This window comes from Perna viridis, chromosome 15 (assembly GCF_037379345.1).
Source record: "Perna viridis isolate PV_CMFRI_1.1 ecotype Kerala chromosome 15, ASM3737934v1, whole genome shotgun sequence".
NCBI classification, from domain to species: domain Eukaryota; kingdom Metazoa; phylum Mollusca; class Bivalvia; order Mytilida; family Mytilidae; genus Perna; species Perna viridis.
Window position 1 is genome coordinate 12,658,368 of NC_142459.1, and position 21,014 is coordinate 12,679,381.

The 21,014-nt window shown below is 32.4% G+C and overlaps 1 protein-coding gene across 1 annotated transcript; it reads left to right on the forward strand.

Moving 5' to 3' along the window:
• The first annotated feature begins 546 nt into the window (after positions 1-546).
• Positions 547-3,376, forward strand: LOC148596973 (uncharacterized). Its single transcript, XM_088563578.1, has 2 exons — positions 547-618; positions 1,560-3,376. The coding sequence occupies exon 2, from the start codon at positions 1,564-1,566 to the stop codon at positions 3,238-3,240; it is 1,677 nt and encodes a 558-aa protein (XP_088419704.1). The 5' UTR covers positions 547-618; positions 1,560-1,563; the 3' UTR covers positions 3,241-3,376.
• Positions 3,377-21,014: the final 17,638 nt, after the last annotated feature.

Here is a 21,014-nt window from a genome sequence, read left to right on the forward strand (position 1 = left end):
CTTCGGGAGCGTTAAAAGGTTTCACCTTCATCATATTACCAAGATAAGCAATATGCCTTATTCTAAAAAAATGGGAATATATATATATAACATTGGGGTTTTGGGGTTGTTGTTTTTGGTTTTTTTTTTTGTTTTTTGTTGTTTTTTTGTCAAACCACTGACACAAGGCGTATAGTTGTAATTAGTTTTACCGGTAACTCGATATTGTGTTAAATTTCAAACAACCTTGCTTTTTAAATATTTTCTTGTTTACATGTTAGCATTTTAATTTACACAAACAATTCCCTGTCATTGTTATCTTCATTATGTCTTTTTATATTCAATGAATCTTAATGACATATTTTGAAGTCAGTTTTCTTGTAACTCTATTGATTTATTTCTTTCTGTTTAATTATTTTTCTTTAATGAAAAATGAAAATATTTTATACAACCTTTTATCTTCACATTATTGCCTGAAAAATAAACAATTGTATTGCTGTTTTTAAATAAAAACAATAATGTCTTGGCGCTATTCGACTAGTTGTTTCTTGTCGCTTTTTGTCACTTCTTGTCGCAAATTATTGAGACCCGCAGGCATACGTCATCAATAGCGGAGTCCGCGTCTCGTCTGTCTGATAGGTACGTATATACAGGACCACCGCTGATTTAAATCCCATACTGTGCTGCATCATGTCTGTAAGTCATACGAACATTTGTTCTTCAATAACTTGTTGAGTTACAAACTTGATATACATGACGGTTGTGCCGAATCAAGACATGTCATGATAGTACTTAATTTTGAGATTCCTGAGAGTTTAAACCTGTGTCCCGTGTTATCACAACTAAGAATTAGTTTTTGTAACGAAGAACGCGACCATGGGCTTGATATGCATGTACATGTACGTAACTAAGGCAAGGTCTAGAAGCTTAGTATTTTGACCATCAGTATGGAGTAACTTAGCTGCGAAATCGTAGCTCTTGATCTTTTTTTTTGATTTTGCGATCTAACGTTAAGAAAATACAAATAAATAGTTAGAGCTACGTTTCGCAGCTAGGAGTAACTAGATACGCTAATGTAACCCCTACACTACACTCCGTGACTGGCGTGAGGCTTAACGCACTGTATGGGAAGTCTAAACTCATTCAAAAGTATGGATTCGGCGCAGGAAAAATTCTTTTTTTTTTTTTGCTTTGACCACCAATGGCAATGTCAACACAAAAAAATATCCCCAGTGCCCAAATCCCAAAAGATATTATAATATGAAGGTCTAGAGGCTTAATATTTTGACCACCAGTATGGGCTTAAACTGGATACGATAATTTAACCCCCCACCAATACACTACGCTCCGTGAGGGTTAACACACTATGAAAGGTCTGAACTCATTCAAAAGTCTATTAAGAGAAAAACATTTGGTAACAAGCTTAATCCATTCTGGGATTCGGCGCTGGAGATTTATCCACCACCATAAAAAAAAAAATTATAACCATTGCCAAATCCCAAAAGGGATTATAGTAAGCTATATGTATCTGATTTTAAGAAGTAAGAATTCAATCTTATACTTCTCTATTTATATTACAGTAAAATGGCATCTGAAAGCTGCAGCATCTGCCTGTTATTAGAAAAGACCAGCACTCCTGAAGTATGGTGTCCACAATGTGAGGATTCCCTCTGTTCAACATGTAGTGAGCAACACAGAGTACAAAAAACAACAAGGGACCACAGCATCATACCTTATGAAGATTACCTAAAATTACCATCTTTTATCCACAAAGTTCAACTTGACTGTGAAGAACACAAGCAAAAATATCAATATTACTGTAGGTCTCACGATTGCGTTGTCTGTTATAAATGTTTATTGCAATATAATAAAAAATGTGAGGACGCTCTACCTATCGACGATGTGATCCGCAATGTAAAATCTTCAGCCATTTTTGAAGATGTTTGGATATCATTAAAAACGACTCATCAAACTTTTTTGACCGCAATCATTGAAAGAGAAGAAAATGTGAAAATACTGAAAACTAAGAAGGAAGAATTATCAACAAATATAAAAAAGAGAACACAAAGTCTTATTGATCAAATAAAGAAACTAGAAAACAAAACACTGTCAGAGTTAGAGTCAGTTGTAAATGCAAACATAAATGAAATCAAAGCCACCACAAAAATCCTGGAATCAAATGAAAGAAAACTTGGTGAATTATTGGAACAGGAGGAACTCATTAAGAACCACGCATCAAATTTTCAAACATTCATCGCAACAAAACAAATGGAGAAAAAAGTTCAAGAATCAGAAGAAATCTTACACAAATTATCTGAAAAAGGAGCCATGGATAATACAGACATAGAAATGAATGAAAACATCACAGCAGACGACACAATTTTTGGAATAAAAACTCTGTGTGACATTAAAGTATCAAAAGAAAAAAATACAACCTCCATAGACATAAACAAACCAAACAAAGGTCAGGCAGAGGTGAAGACAAGATTCCCCAGACAACTGACACTTAAACAACAGTTTACAGTAGATCAAGGTTGGTGTCGTGGTTGTTGTACGCTGCCTAATGGACTCCTGGTGTTGACTGATAGGGACAGTGGTGTAGTAAACATACTACACAGTAATGGTCAACACAAATCATCAGTCAGATTTAATGAAGGACAAGCAGTACGGGATATAACAGTCATCAATGAGAACCATATTGCTGTTTCTAATCCTGGCCCAGAAACAATCTCCATCATAGATGTAGACAGGAGTACAATCATTAAAACACTTCAGATAAAGAGTGGAGTCAGTGGAATTACACATAGTGATGGACATTTATACTTCTGTGTACCTCAGGTAGGAATCCGAAAAATTAATATAGATACAGAAAAAATAGACAAACTCCATGATGACCAGACTATTAGTGTTGGTTCATATATAGACACAGATGGCAAAAGAATATGGTATACCTGTCCTTACAACAACAACGACACAGTTACTGTCCTAGATTCTGATCTCAGAGTTATCTTTACATTCAAGGATCACAATACAATGTCAAGTCCTCTTGGAATATCAATGGATGAACAGCAGAATGTTTTTGTGTGTAATAGTAATAAACATAATTTATTACTGATTTCAAGGGATGGAGATAAACATGAAGTTGTAGTCAGTGGAGGTGATGGGTTGTGTTACCCTCAGTGTGTACATTATGATAAAGTGACCCATCTCCTCACTGTTGTTGATGGGGCGAATGTGGTCAGGATATTTACTGTATATTGACTTTTGATGGAGAATCAAAACTGAGATAAACAAATTATTGAGATTAATTCGATTTCAAGGAATATATGTATACTTGAATTCACCTCAGCCTGTTTGCATTACTCATAAGTTCTTTTTAAAAAAAAATGCCATTTTATTCATGTCGTTCTGTACTACAACTTTCATACAATTATTTTTCGTTCTTACCTCCGAGATCGAAATATTTCCATATTTATTTTTTATGAGAATTTTGCATTGAGTGTAGCCAGCACTCCACAGTATTGTAGAACTGCCTGATTTTGGTCTTGTAATCTGATGCTTTGTAACATTTATCACTTTAAAAAATTGTCAAGCATCTGTAAATCTATATGTCTAGAAATAGCTCAAGCCAAGGCCTTCAGGATGCAGTAAAAATTTTCTGGAAAAAAATTACCCACAGCATATAGGATTACCATAGAAACCATGCAAAAATATGCGAAAATTTGCAAAAAAGTTCATAAAATCAGGTTTAAAAATATCAAATTTCCCGCAAAATATCTGAAATTTTTATTTCAATCCCTGAAACTGTTCAAACTTTTCCCTTCAAAAACCCCTTCCTCATATGGGCATCGCCGGTTAGATTTTGAGCTATTTCACTTTGTAATCCACTTATTAAATTTAGCATGGTAAAAAATTGACTTACTTTCACTTTCACAATGAAGTCAAATTGTCATTGAAAAAAAGCCCCTTCAACATTGAATATATAAAAAACATTGCAAAATACTTTTAAAAGTCCCCTTTTTTCAGAAAATGTTTTATCAACAATAGATTCTTCATTTTTAATCACTATAGCAACTACCGGTTTCCATTCATGTCATTTTTCATCCCTAGCCAAAAGTGCGAAACTAAACTAAACTGTGGAGTGCTGGCTTAAGCAAAATGCAATATTAAATATTGTAATTTTCTAGTTATTTCTTGAAAGCTTACCTTCTTACGAGTAAAATGATACCAAATTTATCATAATTGGACAATTGATAACAATTTTAGAGGCATTCTCATACTAGGCTATCTCCTCTTCATTAGTGGAGAACTTTCCTTATACCTAAGTACAGATATGCATTTCACTGTATTTGCTATAATCATCTTTTAGATGAAAATTTCCACTTAAAACATACAAAATCACAACCCATATGTACTTATAAACCCTAAATTTGGGGTTTTGTAAGCTTTTAACACAGGTTTTATGCCAAAATAGTGCATTTGAAGCTCATCACATGAAAAATCACAGAAATCTGAATGAACTGAAAACCAAATACTAAAACGCCCACTCCAGGTCTAAGGTTATTAAACCTTTGCTTATTGTGCACTTAAAAGTTGCCCGGTTAACTATTTTACATGTAACCTGCGCAAATATTTAGCTTTTAAAAATATATTTCATTCTTTGTGATGGCAAGAGCCATATTCACACATGAATTAGTTCAATGATTGTTCTGTTAACTTTGCAAAAAATCTGCATACTTGGTTGCTAGGGACTTATTAGCTAACAACAACATAGGTCCATACCATTAAGTTACATTGTTTTAACCCTTGTATCAAAGCATAGCATAAAAACACTAGTTTCTAAGGTGTAAAGCAATTTTTTAAATGTGTAGGGGTATAGGCAGTTCCCTTTAAGCCAGCACTCCACAGTATTGTAGAACTGCCTGATTTTGGTCTTGTAATCTGATGCTTTGTAACATTTATCACTTTAAAAAATTGTCAAGCATCTGTAAATCTATATGTCTAGAAATAGCTCAAGCCAAGGCCTTCAGGATGCAGTAAAAATTTTCTGGAAAAAAATTACCCACAGCATATAGGGTTACCATAGAAACCATGCAAAAATATGCGAAAATTTGCAAAAAAGTTCATAAAATCAGGTTTAAAAATATCAAATTTCCCGCAAAATATCTGAAATCTTTATTTCAATCCCTGAAACTGTTCAAACTTTTCCCTTCAAAAACCCCTTCCTCATATGGGCATCGCCGGTTAGATTTTGAGCTATTTCACTTTGTAATCCACTTATTAAATTTAGCATGGTAAAAAATTGACTTACTTTCACTTTCACAATGAAGTCAAATTGTCATTGAAAAAAAGCCCCTTCAACATTGAATATATAAAAAACATTGCAAAATACTTTTAAAAGTCCCCTTTTTTCAGAAAATGTTTTATCAACAATAGATTCTTCATTTTTAATCACTATAGCAACTACCGGTTTCCATTCATGTCATTTTTCATCCCTAGCCAAAAGTGCGAAACTAAACTAAACTGTGGAGTGCTGGCTTAAGCAAAATGCAATATTAAATATTGTAATTTTCTAGTTATTTCTTGAAAGCTTACCTTCTTACGAGTAAAATGATACCAAATTTATCATAATTGGACAATTGATAACAATTTTAGAGGCATTCTCATACTAGGCTATCTCCTCTTCATTAGTGGAGAACTTTCCTTATACCTAAGTACAGATATGCATTTCACTGTATTTGCTATAATCATCTTTTAGATGAAAATTTCCACTTAAAACATACAAAATCACAACCCATATGTACTTATAAACCCTAAATTTGGGGTTTTGTAAGCTTTTAACACAGGTTTTATGCCAAAATAGTGCATTTGAAGCTCATCACATGAAAAATCACAGAAATCTGAATGAACTGAAAACCAAATACTTAAACGCCCACTCCAGGTCTAAGGTTATTAAACCTTTGCTTATTGTGCACTTAAAAGTTGCCCGGTTAACTATTTTACATGTAACCTGCGCAAATATTTAGCTTTTAAAAATATATTTCATTCTTTGTGATGGCAAGAGCCATATTCACACATGAATTAGTTCAATGATTGTTCTGTTAACTTTGCAAAAAATCTGCATACTTGGTTGCTAGGGACTTATTAGCTAACAACAACATAGGTCCATACCATTAAGTTACATTGTTTTAACCCTTGTATCAAAGCATAGCATAAAAACACTAGTTTCTAAGGTGTAAAGCAATTTTTTAAATGTGTAGGGGTATAGGCAGTTCCCTTTAAGCCAGCACTCCACAGTATTGTAGAACTGCCTGATTTTGGTCTTGTAATCTGATGCTTTGTAACATTTATCACTTTAAAAAATTGTCAAGCATCTGTAAATCTATATGTCTAGAAATAGCTCAAGCCAAGGCCTTCAGGATGCAGTAAAAATTTTCTGGAAAAAAATTACCCACAGCATATAGGGTTACCATAGAAACCATGCAAAAATATGCGAAAATTTGCAAAAAAGTTCATAAAATCAGGTTTAAAAATATCAAATTTCCCGCAAAATATCTGAAATCTTTATTTCAATCCCTGAAACTGTTCAAACTTTTCCCTTCAAAAACCCCTTCCTCATATGGGCATCGCCGGTTAGATTTTGAGCTATTTCACTTTGTAATCCACTTATTAAATTTAGCATGGTAAAAAATTGACTTACTTTCACTTTCACAATGAAGTCAAATTGTCATTGAAAAAAAGCCCCTTCAACATTGAATATATAAAAAACATTGCAAAATACTTTTAAAAGTCCCCTTTTTTCAGAAAATGTTTTATCAACAATAGATTCTTCATTTTTAATCACTATAGCAACTACCGGTTTCCATTCATGTCATTTTTCATCCCTAGCCAAAAGTGCGAAACTAAACTAAACTGTGGAGTGCTGGCTTAAGCAAAATGCAATATTAAATATTGTAATTTTCTAGTTATTTCTTGAAAGCTTACCTTCTTACGAGTAAAATGATACCAAATTTATCATAATTGGACAATTGATAACAATTTTAGAGGCATTCTCATACTAGGCTATCTCCTCTTCATTAGTGGAGAACTTTCCTTATACCTAAGTACAGATATGCATTTCACTGTATTTGCTATAATCATCTTTTAGATGAAAATTTCCACTTAAAACATACAAAATCACAACCCATATGTACTTATAAACCCTAAATTTGGGGTTTTGTAAGCTTTTAACACAGGTTTTATGCCAAAATAGTGCATTTGAAGCTCATCACATGAAAAATCACAGAAATCTGAATGAACTGAAAACCAAATACTAAAACGCCCACTCCAGGTCTAAGGTTATTAAACCTTTGCTTATTGTGCACTTAAAAGTTGCCCGGTTAACTATTTTACATGTAACCTGCGCAAATATTTAGCTTTTAAAAATATATTTCATTCTTTGTGATGGCAAGAGCCATATTCACACATGAATTAGTTCAATGATTGTTCTGTTAACTTTGCAAAAAATCTGCATACTTGGTTGCTAGGGACTTATTAGCTAACAACAACATAGGTCCATACCATTAAGTTACATTGTTTTAACCCTTGTATCAAAGCATAGCATAAAAACACTAGTTTCTAAGGTGTAAAGCAATTTTTTAAATGTGTAGGGGTATAGGCAGTTCCCTTTAAGCAAAATGCAATATTAAATATTGTAATTTTCTAGTTATTTCTTGAAAGCTTACCTTCTTACGAGTAAAATGATACCAAATTTATCATAATTGGACAATTGATAACAATTTTAGAGGCATTCTCATACTAGGCTATCTCCTCTTCATTAGTGGAGAACTTTCCTTATACCTAAGTACAGATATGCATTTCACTGTATTTGCTATAATCATCTTTTAGATGAAAATTTCCACTTAAAACATACAAAATCACAACCCATATGTACTTATAAACCCTAAATTTGGGGTTTTGTAAGCTTTTAACACAGGTTTTATGCCAAAATAGTGCATTTGAAGCTCATCACATGAAAAATCACAGAAATCTGAATGAACTGAAAACCAAATACTAAAACGCCCACTCCAGGTCTAAGGTTATTAAACCTTTGCTTATTGTGCACTTAAAAGTTGCCCGGTTAACTATTTTACATGTAACCTGCGCAAATATTTAGCTTTTAAAAATATATTTCATTCTTTGTGATGGCAAGAGCCATATTCACACATGAATTAGTTCAATGATTGTTCTGTTAACTTTGCAAAAAATCTGCATACTTGGTTGCTAGGGACTTATTAGCTAACAACAACATAGGTCCATACCATTAAGTTACATTGTTTTAACCCTTGTATCAAAGCATAGCATAAAAACACTAGTTTCTAAGGTGTAAAGCAATTTTTTAAATGTGTAGGGGTATAGGCAGTTCCCTTTAAGCCAGCACTCCACAGTATTGTAGAACTGCCTGATTTTGGTCTTGTAATCTGATGCTTTGTAACATTTATCACTTTAAAAAATTGTCAAGCATCTGTAAATCTATATGTCTAGAAATAGCTCAAGCCAAGGCCTTCAGGATGCAGTAAAAATTTTCTGGAAAAAAATTACCCACAGCATATAGGGTTACCATAGAAACCATGCAAAAATATGCGAAAATTTGCAAAAAAGTTCATAAAATCAGGTTTAAAAATATCAAATTTCCCGCAAAATATCTGAAATCTTTATTTCAATTCCTGAAACTGTTCAAACTTTTCCCTTCAAAAACCCCTTCCTCATATGGGCATCGCCGGTTAGATTTTGAGCTATTTCACTTTGTAATCCACTTATTAAATTTAGCATGGTAAAAAATTGACTTACTTTCACTTTCACAATGAAGTCAAATTGTCATTGAAAAAAAGCCCCTTCAACATTGAATATATAAAAAACATTGCAAAATACTTTTAAAAGTCCCCTTTTTTCAGAAAATGTTTTATCAACAATAGATTCTTCATTTTTAATCACTATAGCAACTACCGGTTTCCATTCATGTCATTTTTCATCCCTAGCCAAAAGTGCGAAACTAAACTAAACTGTGGAGTGCTGGCTTAAGCAAAATGCAATATTAAATATTGTAATTTTCTAGTTATTTCTTGAAAGCTTACCTTCTTACGAGTAAAATGATACCAAATTTATCATAATTGGACAATTGATAACAATTTTAGAGGCATTCTCATACTAGGCTATCTCCTCTTCATTAGTGGAGAACTTTCCTTATACCTAAGTACAGATATGCATTTCACTGTATTTGCTATAATCATCTTTTAGATGAAAATTTCCACTTAAAACATACAAAATCACAACCCATATGTACTTATAAACCCTAAATTTGGGGTTTTGTAAGCTTTTAACACAGGTTTTATGCCAAAATAGTGCATTTGAAGCTCATCACATGAAAAATCACAGAAATCTGAATGAACTGAAAACCAAATACTAAAACGCCCACTCCAGGTCTAAGGTTATTAAACCTTTGCTTATTGTGCACTTAAAAGTTGCCCGGTTAACTATTTTACATGTAACCTGCGCAAATATTTAGCTTTTAAAAATATATTTCATTCTTTGTGATGGCAAGAGCCATATTCACACATGAATTAGTTCAATGATTGTTCTGTTAACTTTGCAAAAAATCTGCATACTTGGTTGCTAGGGACTTATTAGCTAACAACAACATAGGTCCATACCATTAAGTTACATTGTTTTAACCCTTGTATCAAAGCATAGCATAAAAACACTAGTTTCTAAGGTGTAAAGCAATTTTTTAAATGTGTAGGGGTATAGGCAGTTCCCTTTAAGCCAGCACTCCACAGTATTGTAGAACTGCCTGATTTTGGTCTTGTAATCTGATGCTTTGTAACATTTATCACTTTAAAAAATTGTCAAGCATCTGTAAATCTATATGTCTAGAAATAGCTCAAGCCAAGGCCTTCAGGATGCAGTAAAAATTTTCTGGAAAAAAATTACCCACAGCATATAGGGTTACCATAGAAACCATGCAAAAATATGCGAAAATTTGCAAAAAAGTTCATAAAATCAGGTTTAAAAATATCAAATTTCCCGCAAAATATCTGAAATCTTTATTTCAATCCCTGAAACTGTTCAAACTTTTCCCTTCAAAAACCCCTTCCTCATATGGGCATCGCCGGTTAGATTTTGAGCTATTTCACTTTGTAATCCACTTATTAAATTTAGCATGGTAAAAAATTGACTTACTTTCACTTTCACAATGAAGTCAAATTGTCATTGAAAAAAAGCCCCTTCAACATTGAATATATAAAAAACATTGCAAAATACTTTTAAAAGTCCCCTTTTTTCAGAAAATGTTTTATCAACAATAGATTCTTCATTTTTAATCACTATAGCAACTACCGGTTTCCATTCATGTCATTTTTCATCCCTAGCCAAAAGTGCGAAACTAAACTAAACTGTGGAGTGCTGGCTTAAGCAAAATGCAATATTAAATATTGTAATTTTCTAGTTATTTCTTGAAAGCTTACCTTCTTACGAGTAAAATGATACCAAATTTATCATAATTGGACAATTGATAACAATTTTAGAGGCATTCTCATACTAGGCTATCTCCTCTTCATTAGTGGAGAACTTTCCTTATACCTAAGTACAGATATGCATTTCACTGTATTTGCTATAATCATCTTTTAGATGAAAATTTCCACTTAAAACATACAAAATCACAACCCATATGTACTTATAAACCCTAAATTTGGGGTTTTGTAAGCTTTTAACACAGGTTTTATGCCAAAATAGTGCATTTGAAGCTCATCACATGAAAAATCACAGAAATCTGAATGAACTGAAAACCAAATACTAAAACGCCCACTCCAGGTCTAAGGTTATTAAACCTTTGCTTATTGTGCACTTAAAAGTTGCCCGGTTAACTATTTTACATGTAACCTGCGCAAATATTTAGCTTTTAAAAATATATTTCATTCTTTGTGATGGCAAGAGCCATATTCACACATGAATTAGTTCAATGATTGTTCTGTTAACTTTGCAAAAAATCTGCATACTTGGTTGCTAGGGACTTATTAGCTAACAACAACATAGGTCCATACCATTAAGTTACATTGTTTTAACCCTTGTATCAAAGCATAGCATAAAAACACTAGTTTCTAAGGTGTAAAGCAATTTTTTAAATGTGTAGGGGTATAGGCAGTTCCCTTTAAGCCAGCACTCCACAGTATTGTAGAACTGCCTGATTTTGGTCTTGTAATCTGATGCTTTGTAACATTTATCACTTTAAAAAATTGTCAAGCATCTGTAAATCTATATGTCTAGAAATAGCTCAAGCCAAGGCCTTCAGGATGCAGTAAAAATTTTCTGGAAAAAAATTACCCACAGCATATAGGGTTACCATAGAAACCATGCAAAAATATGCGAAAATTTGCAAAAAAGTTCATAAAATCAGGTTTAAAAATATCAAATTTCTCGCAAAATATCTGAAATCTTTATTTCAATCCCTGAAACTGTTCAAACTTTTCCCTTCAAAAACCCCTTCCTCATATGGGCATCGCCGGTTAGATTTTGAGCTATTTCACTTTGTAATCCACTTATTAAATTTAGCATGGTAAAAAATTGACTTACTTTCACTTTCACAATGAAGTCAAATTGTCATTGAAAAAAAGCCCCTTCAACATTGAATATATAAAAAACATTGCAAAATACTTTTAAAAGTCCCCTTTTTTCAGAAAATGTTTTATCAACAATAGATTCTTCATTTTTAATCACTATAGCAACTACCGGTTTCCATTCATGTCATTTTTCATCCCTAGCCAAAAGTGCGAAACTAAACTAAACTGTGGAGTGCTGGCTTAAGCAAAATGCAATATTAAATATTGTAATTTTCTAGTTATTTCTTGAAAGCTTACCTTCTTACGAGTAAAATGATACCAAATTTATCATAATTGGACAATTGATAACAATTTTAGAGGCATTCTCATACTAGGCTATCTCCTCTTCATTAGTGGAGAACTTTCCTTATACCTAAGTACAGATATGCATTTCACTGTATTTGCTATAATCATCTTTTAGATGAAAATTTCCACTTAAAACATACAAAATCACAACCCATATGTACTTATAAACCCTAAATTTGGGGTTTTGTAAGCTTTTAACACAGGTTTTATGCCAAAATAGTGCATTTGAAGCTCATCACATGAAAAATCACAGAAATCTGAATGAACTGAAAACCAAATACTAAAACGCCCACTCCAGGTCTAAGGTTATTAAACCTTTGCTTATTGTGCACTTAAAAGTTGCCCGGTTAACTATTTTACATGTAACCTGCGCAAATATTTAGCTTTTAAAAATATATTTCATTCTTTGTGATGGCAAGAGCCATATTCACACATGAATTAGTTCAATGATTGTTCTGTTAACTTTGCAAAAAATCTGCATACTTGGTTGCTAGGGACTTATTAGCTAACAACAACATAGGTCCATACCATTAAGTTACATTGTTTTAACCCTTGTATCAAAGCATAGCATAAAAACACTAGTTTCTAAGGTGTAAAGCAATTTTTTAAATGTGTAGGGGTATAGGCAGTTCCCTTTAAGCCAGCACTCCACAGTATTGTAGAACTGCCTGATTTTGGTCTTGTAATCTGATGCTTTGTAACATTTATCACTTTAAAAAATTGTCAAGCATCTGTAAATCTATATGTCTAGAAATAGCTCAAGCCAAGGCCTTCAGGATGCAGTAAAAATTTTCTGGAAAAAAATTACCCACAGCATATAGGGTTACCATAGAAACCATGCAAAAATATGCGAAAATTTGCAAAAAAGTTCATAAAATCAGGTTTAAAAATATCAAATTTCCCGCAAAATATCTGAAATCTTTATTTCAATCCCTGAAACTGTTCAAACTTTTCCCTTCAAAAACCCCTTCCTCATATGGGCATCGCCGGTTAGATTTTGAGCTATTTCACTTTGTAATCCACTTATTAAATTTAGCATGGTAAAAAATTGACTTACTTTCACTTTCACAATGAAGTCAAATTGTCATTGAAAAAAAGCCCCTTCAACATTGAATATATAAAAAACATTGCAAAATACTTTTAAAAGTCCCCTTTTTTCAGAAAATGTTTTATCAACAATAGATTCTTCATTTTTAATCACTATAGCAACTACCGGTTTCCATTCATGTCATTTTTCATCCCTAGCCAAAAGTGCGAAACTAAACTAAACTGTGGAGTGCTGGCTTAAGCAAAATGCAATATTAAATATTGTAATTTTCTAGTTATTTCTTGAAAGCTTACCTTCTTACGAGTAAAATGATACCAAATTTATCATAATTGGACAATTGATAACAATTTTAGAGGCATTCTCATACTAGGCTATCTCCTCTTCATTAGTGGAGAACTTTCCTTATACCTAAGTACAGATATGCATTTCACTGTATTTGCTATAATCATCTTTTAGATGAAAATTTCCACTTAAAACATACAAAATCACAACCCATATGTACTTATAAACCCTAAATTTGGGGTTTTGTAAGCTTTTAACACAGGTTTTATGCCAAAATAGTGCATTTGAAGCTCATCACATGAAAAATCACAGAAATCTGAATGAACTGAAAACCAAATACTAAAACGCCCACTCCAGGTCTAAGGTTATTAAACCTTTGCTTATTGTGCACTTAAAAGTTGCCCGGTTAACTATTTTACATGTAACCTGCGCAAATATTTAGCTTTTAAAAATATATTTCATTCTTTGTGATGGCAAGAGCCATATTCACACATGAATTAGTTCAATGATTGTTCTGTTAACTTTGCAAAAAATCTGCATACTTGGTTGCTAGGGACTTATTAGCTAACAACAACATAGGTCCATACCATTAAGTTACATTGTTTTAACCCTTGTATCAAAGCATAGCATAAAAACACTAGTTTCTAAGGTGTAAAGCAATTTTTTAAATGTGTAGGGGTATAGGCAGTTCCCTTTAAGCAAAATGCAATATTAAATATTGTAATTTTCTAGTTATTTCTTGAAAGCTTACCTTCTTACGAGTAAAATGATACCAAATTTATCATAATTGGACAATTGATAACAATTTTAGAGGCATTCTCATACTAGGCTATCTCCTCTTCATTAGTGGAGAACTTTCCTTATACCTAAGTACAGATATGCATTTCACTGTATTTGCTATAATCATCTTTTAGATGAAAATTTCCACTTAAAACATACAAAATCACAACCCATATGTACTTATAAACCCTAAATTTGGGGTTTTGTAAGCTTTTAACACAGGTTTTATGCCAAAATAGTGCATTTGAAGCTCATCACATGAAAAATCACAGAAATCTGAATGAACTGAAAACCAAATACTAAAACGCCCACTCCAGGTCTAAGGTTATTAAACCTTTGCTTATTGTGCACTTAAAAGTTGCCCGGTTAACTATTTTACATGTAACCTGCGCAAATATTTAGCTTTTAAAAATATATTTCATTCTTTGTGATGGCAAGAGCCATATTCACACATGAATTAGTTCAATGATTGTTCTGTTAACTTTGCAAAAAATCTGCATACTTGGTTGCTAGGGACTTATTAGCTAACAACAACATAGGTCCATACCATTAAGTTACATTGTTTTAACCCTTGTATCAAAGCATAGCATAAAAACACTAGTTTCTAAGGTGTAAAGCAATTTTTTAAATGTGTAGGGGTATAGGCAGTTCCCTTTAAGCCAGCACTCCACAGTATTGTAGAACTGCCTGATTTTGGTCTTGTAATCTGATGCTTTGTAACATTTATCACTTTAAAAAATTGTCAAGCATCTGTAAATCTATATGTCTAGAAATAGCTCAAGCCAAGGCCTTCAGGATGCAGTAAAAATTTTCTGGAAAAAAATTACCCACAGCATATAGGGTTACCATAGAAACCATGCAAAAATATGCGAAAATTTGCAAAAAAGTTCATAAAATCAGGTTTAAAAATATCAAATTTCCCGCAAAATATCTGAAATCTTTATTTCAATCCCTGAAACTGTTCAAACTTTTCCCTTCAAAAACCCCTTCCTCATATGGGCATCGCCGGTTAGATTTTGAGCTATTTCACTTTGTAATCCACTTATTAAATTTAGCATGGTAAAAAATTGACTTACTTTCACTTTCACAATGAAGTCAAATTGTCATTGAAAAAAAGCCCCTTCAACATTGAATATATAAAAAACATTGCAAAATACTTTTAAAAGTCCCCTTTTTTCAGAAAATGTTTTATCAACAATAGATTCTTCATTTTTAATCACTATAGCAACTACCGGTTTCCATTCATGTCATTTTTCATCCCTAGCCAAAAGTGCGAAACTAAACTAAACTGTGGAGTGCTGGCTTAAGCAAAATGCAATATTAAATATTGTAATTTTCTAGTTATTTCTTGAAAGCTTACCTTCTTACGAGTAAAATGATACCAAATTTATCATAATTGGACAATTGATAACAATTTTAGAGGCATTCTCATACTAGGCTATCTCCTCTTCATTAGTGGAGAACTTTCCTTATACCTAAGTACAGATATGCATTTCACTGTATTTGCTATAATCATCTTTTAGATGAAAATTTCCACTTAAAACATACAAAATCACAACCCATATGTACTTATAAACCCTAAATTTGGGGTTTTGTAAGCTTTTAACACAGGTTTTATGCCAAAATAGTGCATTTGAAGCTCATCACATGAAAAATCACAGAAATCTGAATGAACTGAAAACCAAATACTAAAACGCCCACTCCAGGTCTAAGGTTATTAAACCTTTGCTTATTGTGCACTTAAAAGTTGCCCGGTTAACTATTTTACATGTAACCTGCGCAAATATTTAGCTTTTAAAAATATATTTCATTCTTTGTGATGGCAAGAGCCATATTCACACATGAATTAGTTCAATGATTGTTCTGTTAACTTTGCAAAAAATCTGCATACTTGGTTGCTAGGGACTTATTAGCTAACAACAACATAGGTCCATACCATTAAGTTACATTGTTTTAACCCTTGTATCAAAGCATAGCATAAAAACACTAGTTTCTAAGGTGTAAAGCAATTTTTTAAATGTGTAGGGGTATAGGCAGTTCCCTTTAAGCCAGCACTCCACAGTATTGTAGAACTGCCTGATTTTGGTCTTGTAATCTGATGCTTTGTAACATTTATCACTTTAAAAAATTGTCAAGCATCTGTAAATCTATATGTCTAGAAATAGCTCAAGCCAAGGCCTTCAGGATGCAGTAAAAATTTTCTGGAAAAAAATTACCCACAGCATATAGGGTTACCATAGAAACCATGCAAAAATATGCGAAAATTTGCAAAAAAGTTCATAAAATCAGGTTTAAAAATATCAAATTTCCCGCAAAATATCTGAAATCTTTATTTCAATCCCTGAAACTGTTCAAACTTTTCCCTTCAAAAACCCCTTCCTCATATGGGCATCGCCGGTTAGATTTTGAGCTATTTCACTTTGTAATCCACTTATTAAATTTAGCATGGTAAAAAATTGACTTACTTTCACTTTCACAATGAAGTCAAATTGTCATTGAAAAAAAGCCCCTTCAACATTGAATATATAAAAAACATTGCAAAATACTTTTAAAAGTCCCCTTTTTTCAGAAAATGTTTTATCAACAATAGATTCTTCATTTTTAATCACTATAGCAACTACCGGTTTCCATTCATGTCATTTTTCATCCCTAGCCAAAAGTGCGAAACTAAACTAAACTGTGGAGTGCTGGCTTAAGCAAAATGCAATATTAAATATTGTAATTTTCTAGTTATTTCTTGAAAGCTTACCTTCTTACGAGTAAAATGATACCAAATTTATCATAATTGGACAATTGATAACAATTTTAGAGGCATTCTCATACTAGGCTATCTCCTCTTCATTAGTGGAGAACTTTCCTTATACCTAAGTACAGATATGCATTTCACTGTATTTGCTATAATCATCTTTTAGATGAAAATTTCCACTTAAAACATACAAAATCACAACCCATATGTACTTATAAACCCTAAATTTGGGGTTTTGTAAGCTTTTAACACAGGTTTTATGCCAAAATAGTGCATTTGAAGCTCATCACATGAAAAATCACAGAAATCTGAATGAACTGAAAACCAAATACTAAAACGCCCACTCCAGGTCTAAGGTTATTAAACCTTTGCTTATTGTGCACTTAAAAGTTGCCCGGTTAACTATTTTACATGTAACCTGCGCAAATATTTAGCTTTTAAAAATATATTTCATTCTTTGTGATGGCAAGAGCCATATTCACACATGAATTAGTTCAATGATTGTTCTGTTAACTTTGCAAAAAATCTGCATACTTGGTTGCTAGGGACTTATTAGCTAACAACAACATAGGTCCATACCATTAAGTTACATTGTTTTAACCCTTGTATCAAAGCATAGCATAAAAACACTAGTTTCTAAGGTGTAAAGCAATTTTTTAAATGTGTAGGGGTATAGGCAGTTCCCTTTAAGCAAAATGCAATATTAAATATTGTAATTTTCTAGTTATTTCTTGAAAGCTTACCTTCTTACGAGTAAAATGATACCAAATTTATCATAATTGGACAATTGATAACAATTTTAGAGGCATTCTCATACTAGGCTATCTCCTCTTCATTAGTGGAGAACTTTCCTTATACCTAAGTACAGATATGCATTTCACTGTATTTGCTATAATCATCTTTTAGATGAAAATTTCCACTTAAAACATACAAAATCACAACCCATATGTACTTATAAACCCTAAATTTGGGGTTTTGTAAGCTTTTAACACAGGTTTTATGCCAAAATAGTGCATTTGAAGCTCATCACATGAAAAATCACAGAAATCTGAATGAACTGAAAACCAAATACTAAAACGCCCACTCCAGGTCTAAGGTTATTAAACCTTTGCTTATTGTGCACTTAAAAGTTGCCCGGTTAACTATTTTACATGTAACCTGCGCAAATATTTAGCTTTTAAAAATATATTTCATTCTTTGTGATGGCAAGAGCCATATTCACACATGAATTAGTTCAATGATTGTTCTGTTAACTTTGCAAAAAATCTGCATACTTGGTTGCTAGGGACTTATTAGCTAACAACAACATAGGTCCATACCATTAAGTTACATTGTTTTAACCCTTGTATCAAAGCATAGCATAAAAACACTAGTTTCTAAGGTGTAAAGCAATTTTTTAAATGTGTAGGGGTATAGGCAGTTCCCTTTAAGCCAGCACTCCACAGTATTGTAGAACTGCCTGATTTTGGTCTTGTAATCTGATGCTTTGTAACATTTATCACTTTAAAAAATTGTCAAGCATCTGTAAATCTATATGTCTAGAAATAGCTCAAGCCAAGGCCTTCAGGATGCAGTAAAAATTTTCTGGAAAAAAATTACCCACAGCATATAGGGTTACCATAGAAACCATGCAAAAATATGCGAAAATTTGCAAAAAAGTTCATAAAATCAGGTTTAAAAATATCAAATTTCCCGCAAAATATCTGAAATCTTTATTTCAATCCCTGAAACTGTTCAAACTTTTCCCTTCAAAAACCCCTTCCTCATATGGGCATCGCCGGTTAGATTTTGAGCTATTTCACTTTGTAATCCACTTATTAAATTTAGCATGGTAAAAAATTGACTTACTTTCACTTTCACAATGAAGTCAAATTGTCATTGAAAAAAAGCCCCTTCAACATTGAATATATAAAAAACATTGCAAAATACTTTTAAAAGTCCCCTTTTTTCAGAAAATGTTTTATCAACAATAGATTCTTCATTTTTAATCACTATAGCAACTACCGGTTTCCATTCATGTCATTTTTCATCCCTAGCCAAAAGTGCGAAACTAAACTAAACTGTGGAGTGCTGGCTTAAGCAAAATGCAATATTAAATATTGTAATTTTCTAGTTATTTCTTGAAAGCTTACCTTCTTACGAGTAAAATGATACCAAATTTATCATAATTGGACAATTGATAACAATTTTAGAGGCATTCTCATACTAGGCTATCTCCTCTTCATTAGTGGAGAACTTTCCTTATACCTAAGTACAGATATGCATTTCACTGTATTTGCTATAATCATCTTTTAGATGAAAATTTCCACTTAAAACATACAAAATCACAACCCATATGTACTTATAAACCCTAAATTTGGGGTTTTGTAAGCTTTTAACACAGGTTTTATGCCAAAATAGTGCATTTGAAGCTCATCACATGAAAAATCACAGAAATCTGAATGAACTGAAAACCAAATACTAAAACGCCCACTCCAGGTCTAAGGTTATTAAACCTTTGCTTATTGTGCACTTAAAAGTTGCCCGGTTAACTATTTTACATGTAACCTGCGCAAATATTTAGCTTTTAAAAATATATTTCATTCTTTGTGATGGCAAGAGCCATATTCACACATGAATTAGTTCAATGATTGTTCTGTTAACTTTGCAAAAAATCTGCATACTTGGTTGCTAGGGACTTATTAGCTAACAACAACATAGGTCCATACCATTAAGTTACATTGTTTTAACCCTTGTATCAAAGCATAGCATAAAAACACTAGTTTCTAAGGTGTAAAGCAATTTTTTAAATGTGTAGGGGTATAGGCAGTTCCCTTTAAGCAAAATGCAATATTAAATATTGTAATTTTCTAGTTATTTCTTGAAAGCTTACCTTCTTACGAGTAAAATGATACCAAATTTATCATAATTGGACAATTGATAACAATTTTAGAGGCATTCTCATACTAGGCTATCTCCTCTTCATTAGTGGAGAACTTTCCTTATACCTAAGTACAGATATGCATTTCACTGTATTTGCTATAATCATCTTTTAGATGAAAATTTCCACTTAAAACATACAAAATCACAACCCATATGTACTTATAAACCCTAAATTTGGGGTTTTGTAAGCTTTTAACACAGGTTTTATGCCAAAATAGTGCATTTGAAGCTCATCACATGAAAAATCACAGAAATCTGAATGAACTGAAAACCAAATACTAAAACGCCCACTCCAGGTCTAAGGTTATTAAACCTTTGCTTATTGTGCACTTAAAAGTTGCCCGGTTAACTATTTTACATGTAACCTGCGCAAATATTTAGCTTTTAAAAATATATTTCATTCTTTGTGATGGCAAGAGCCATATTCACACATGAATTAGTTCAATGATTGTTCTGTTAACTTTGCAAAAAATCTGCATACTTGGTTGCTAGGGACTTATTAGCTAACAACAACATAGGTCCATACCATTAAGTTACATTGTTTTAACCCTTGTATCAAAGCATAGCATAAAAACACTAGTTTCTAAGGTGTAAAGCAATTTTTTAAATGTGTAGGGGTATAGGCAGTTCCCTTTAAGCCAGCACTCCACAGTATTGTAGAACTGCCTGATTTTGGTCTTGTAATCTGATGCTTTGTAACATTTATCACTTTAAAAAATTGTCAAGCATCTGTAAATCTATATGTCTAGAAATAGCTCAAGCCAAGGCCTTCAGGATGCAGTAAAAATTTTCTGGAAAAAAATTACCCACAGCATATAGGGTTACCATAGAAACCATGCAAAAATATGCGAAAATTTGCAAAAAAGTTCATAAAATCAGGTTTAAAAATATCAAATTTCCCGCAAAATATCTGAAATCTTTATTTCAATCCCTGAAACTGTTCAAACTTTTCCCTTCAAAAACCCCTTCCTCATATGGGCATCGCCGGTTAGATTTTGAGCTATTTCACTTTGTAATCCACTTATTAAATTTAGCATGGTAAAAAATTGACTTACTTTCACTTTCACAATGAAGTCAAATTGTCATTGAAAAAAAGCCCCTTCAACATTGAATATATAAAAAACATTGCAAAATACTTTTAAAAGTCCCTTTTTTTCAGAAAATGTTTTATCAACAATAGATTCTTCATTTTTAATCACTATAGCAACTACCGGTTTCCATTCATGTCATTTTTCATCCCTAGCCAAAAGTGCGAAACTAAACTAAACTGTGGAGTGCTGGCTTAAGCAAAATGCAATATTAAATATTGTAATTTTCT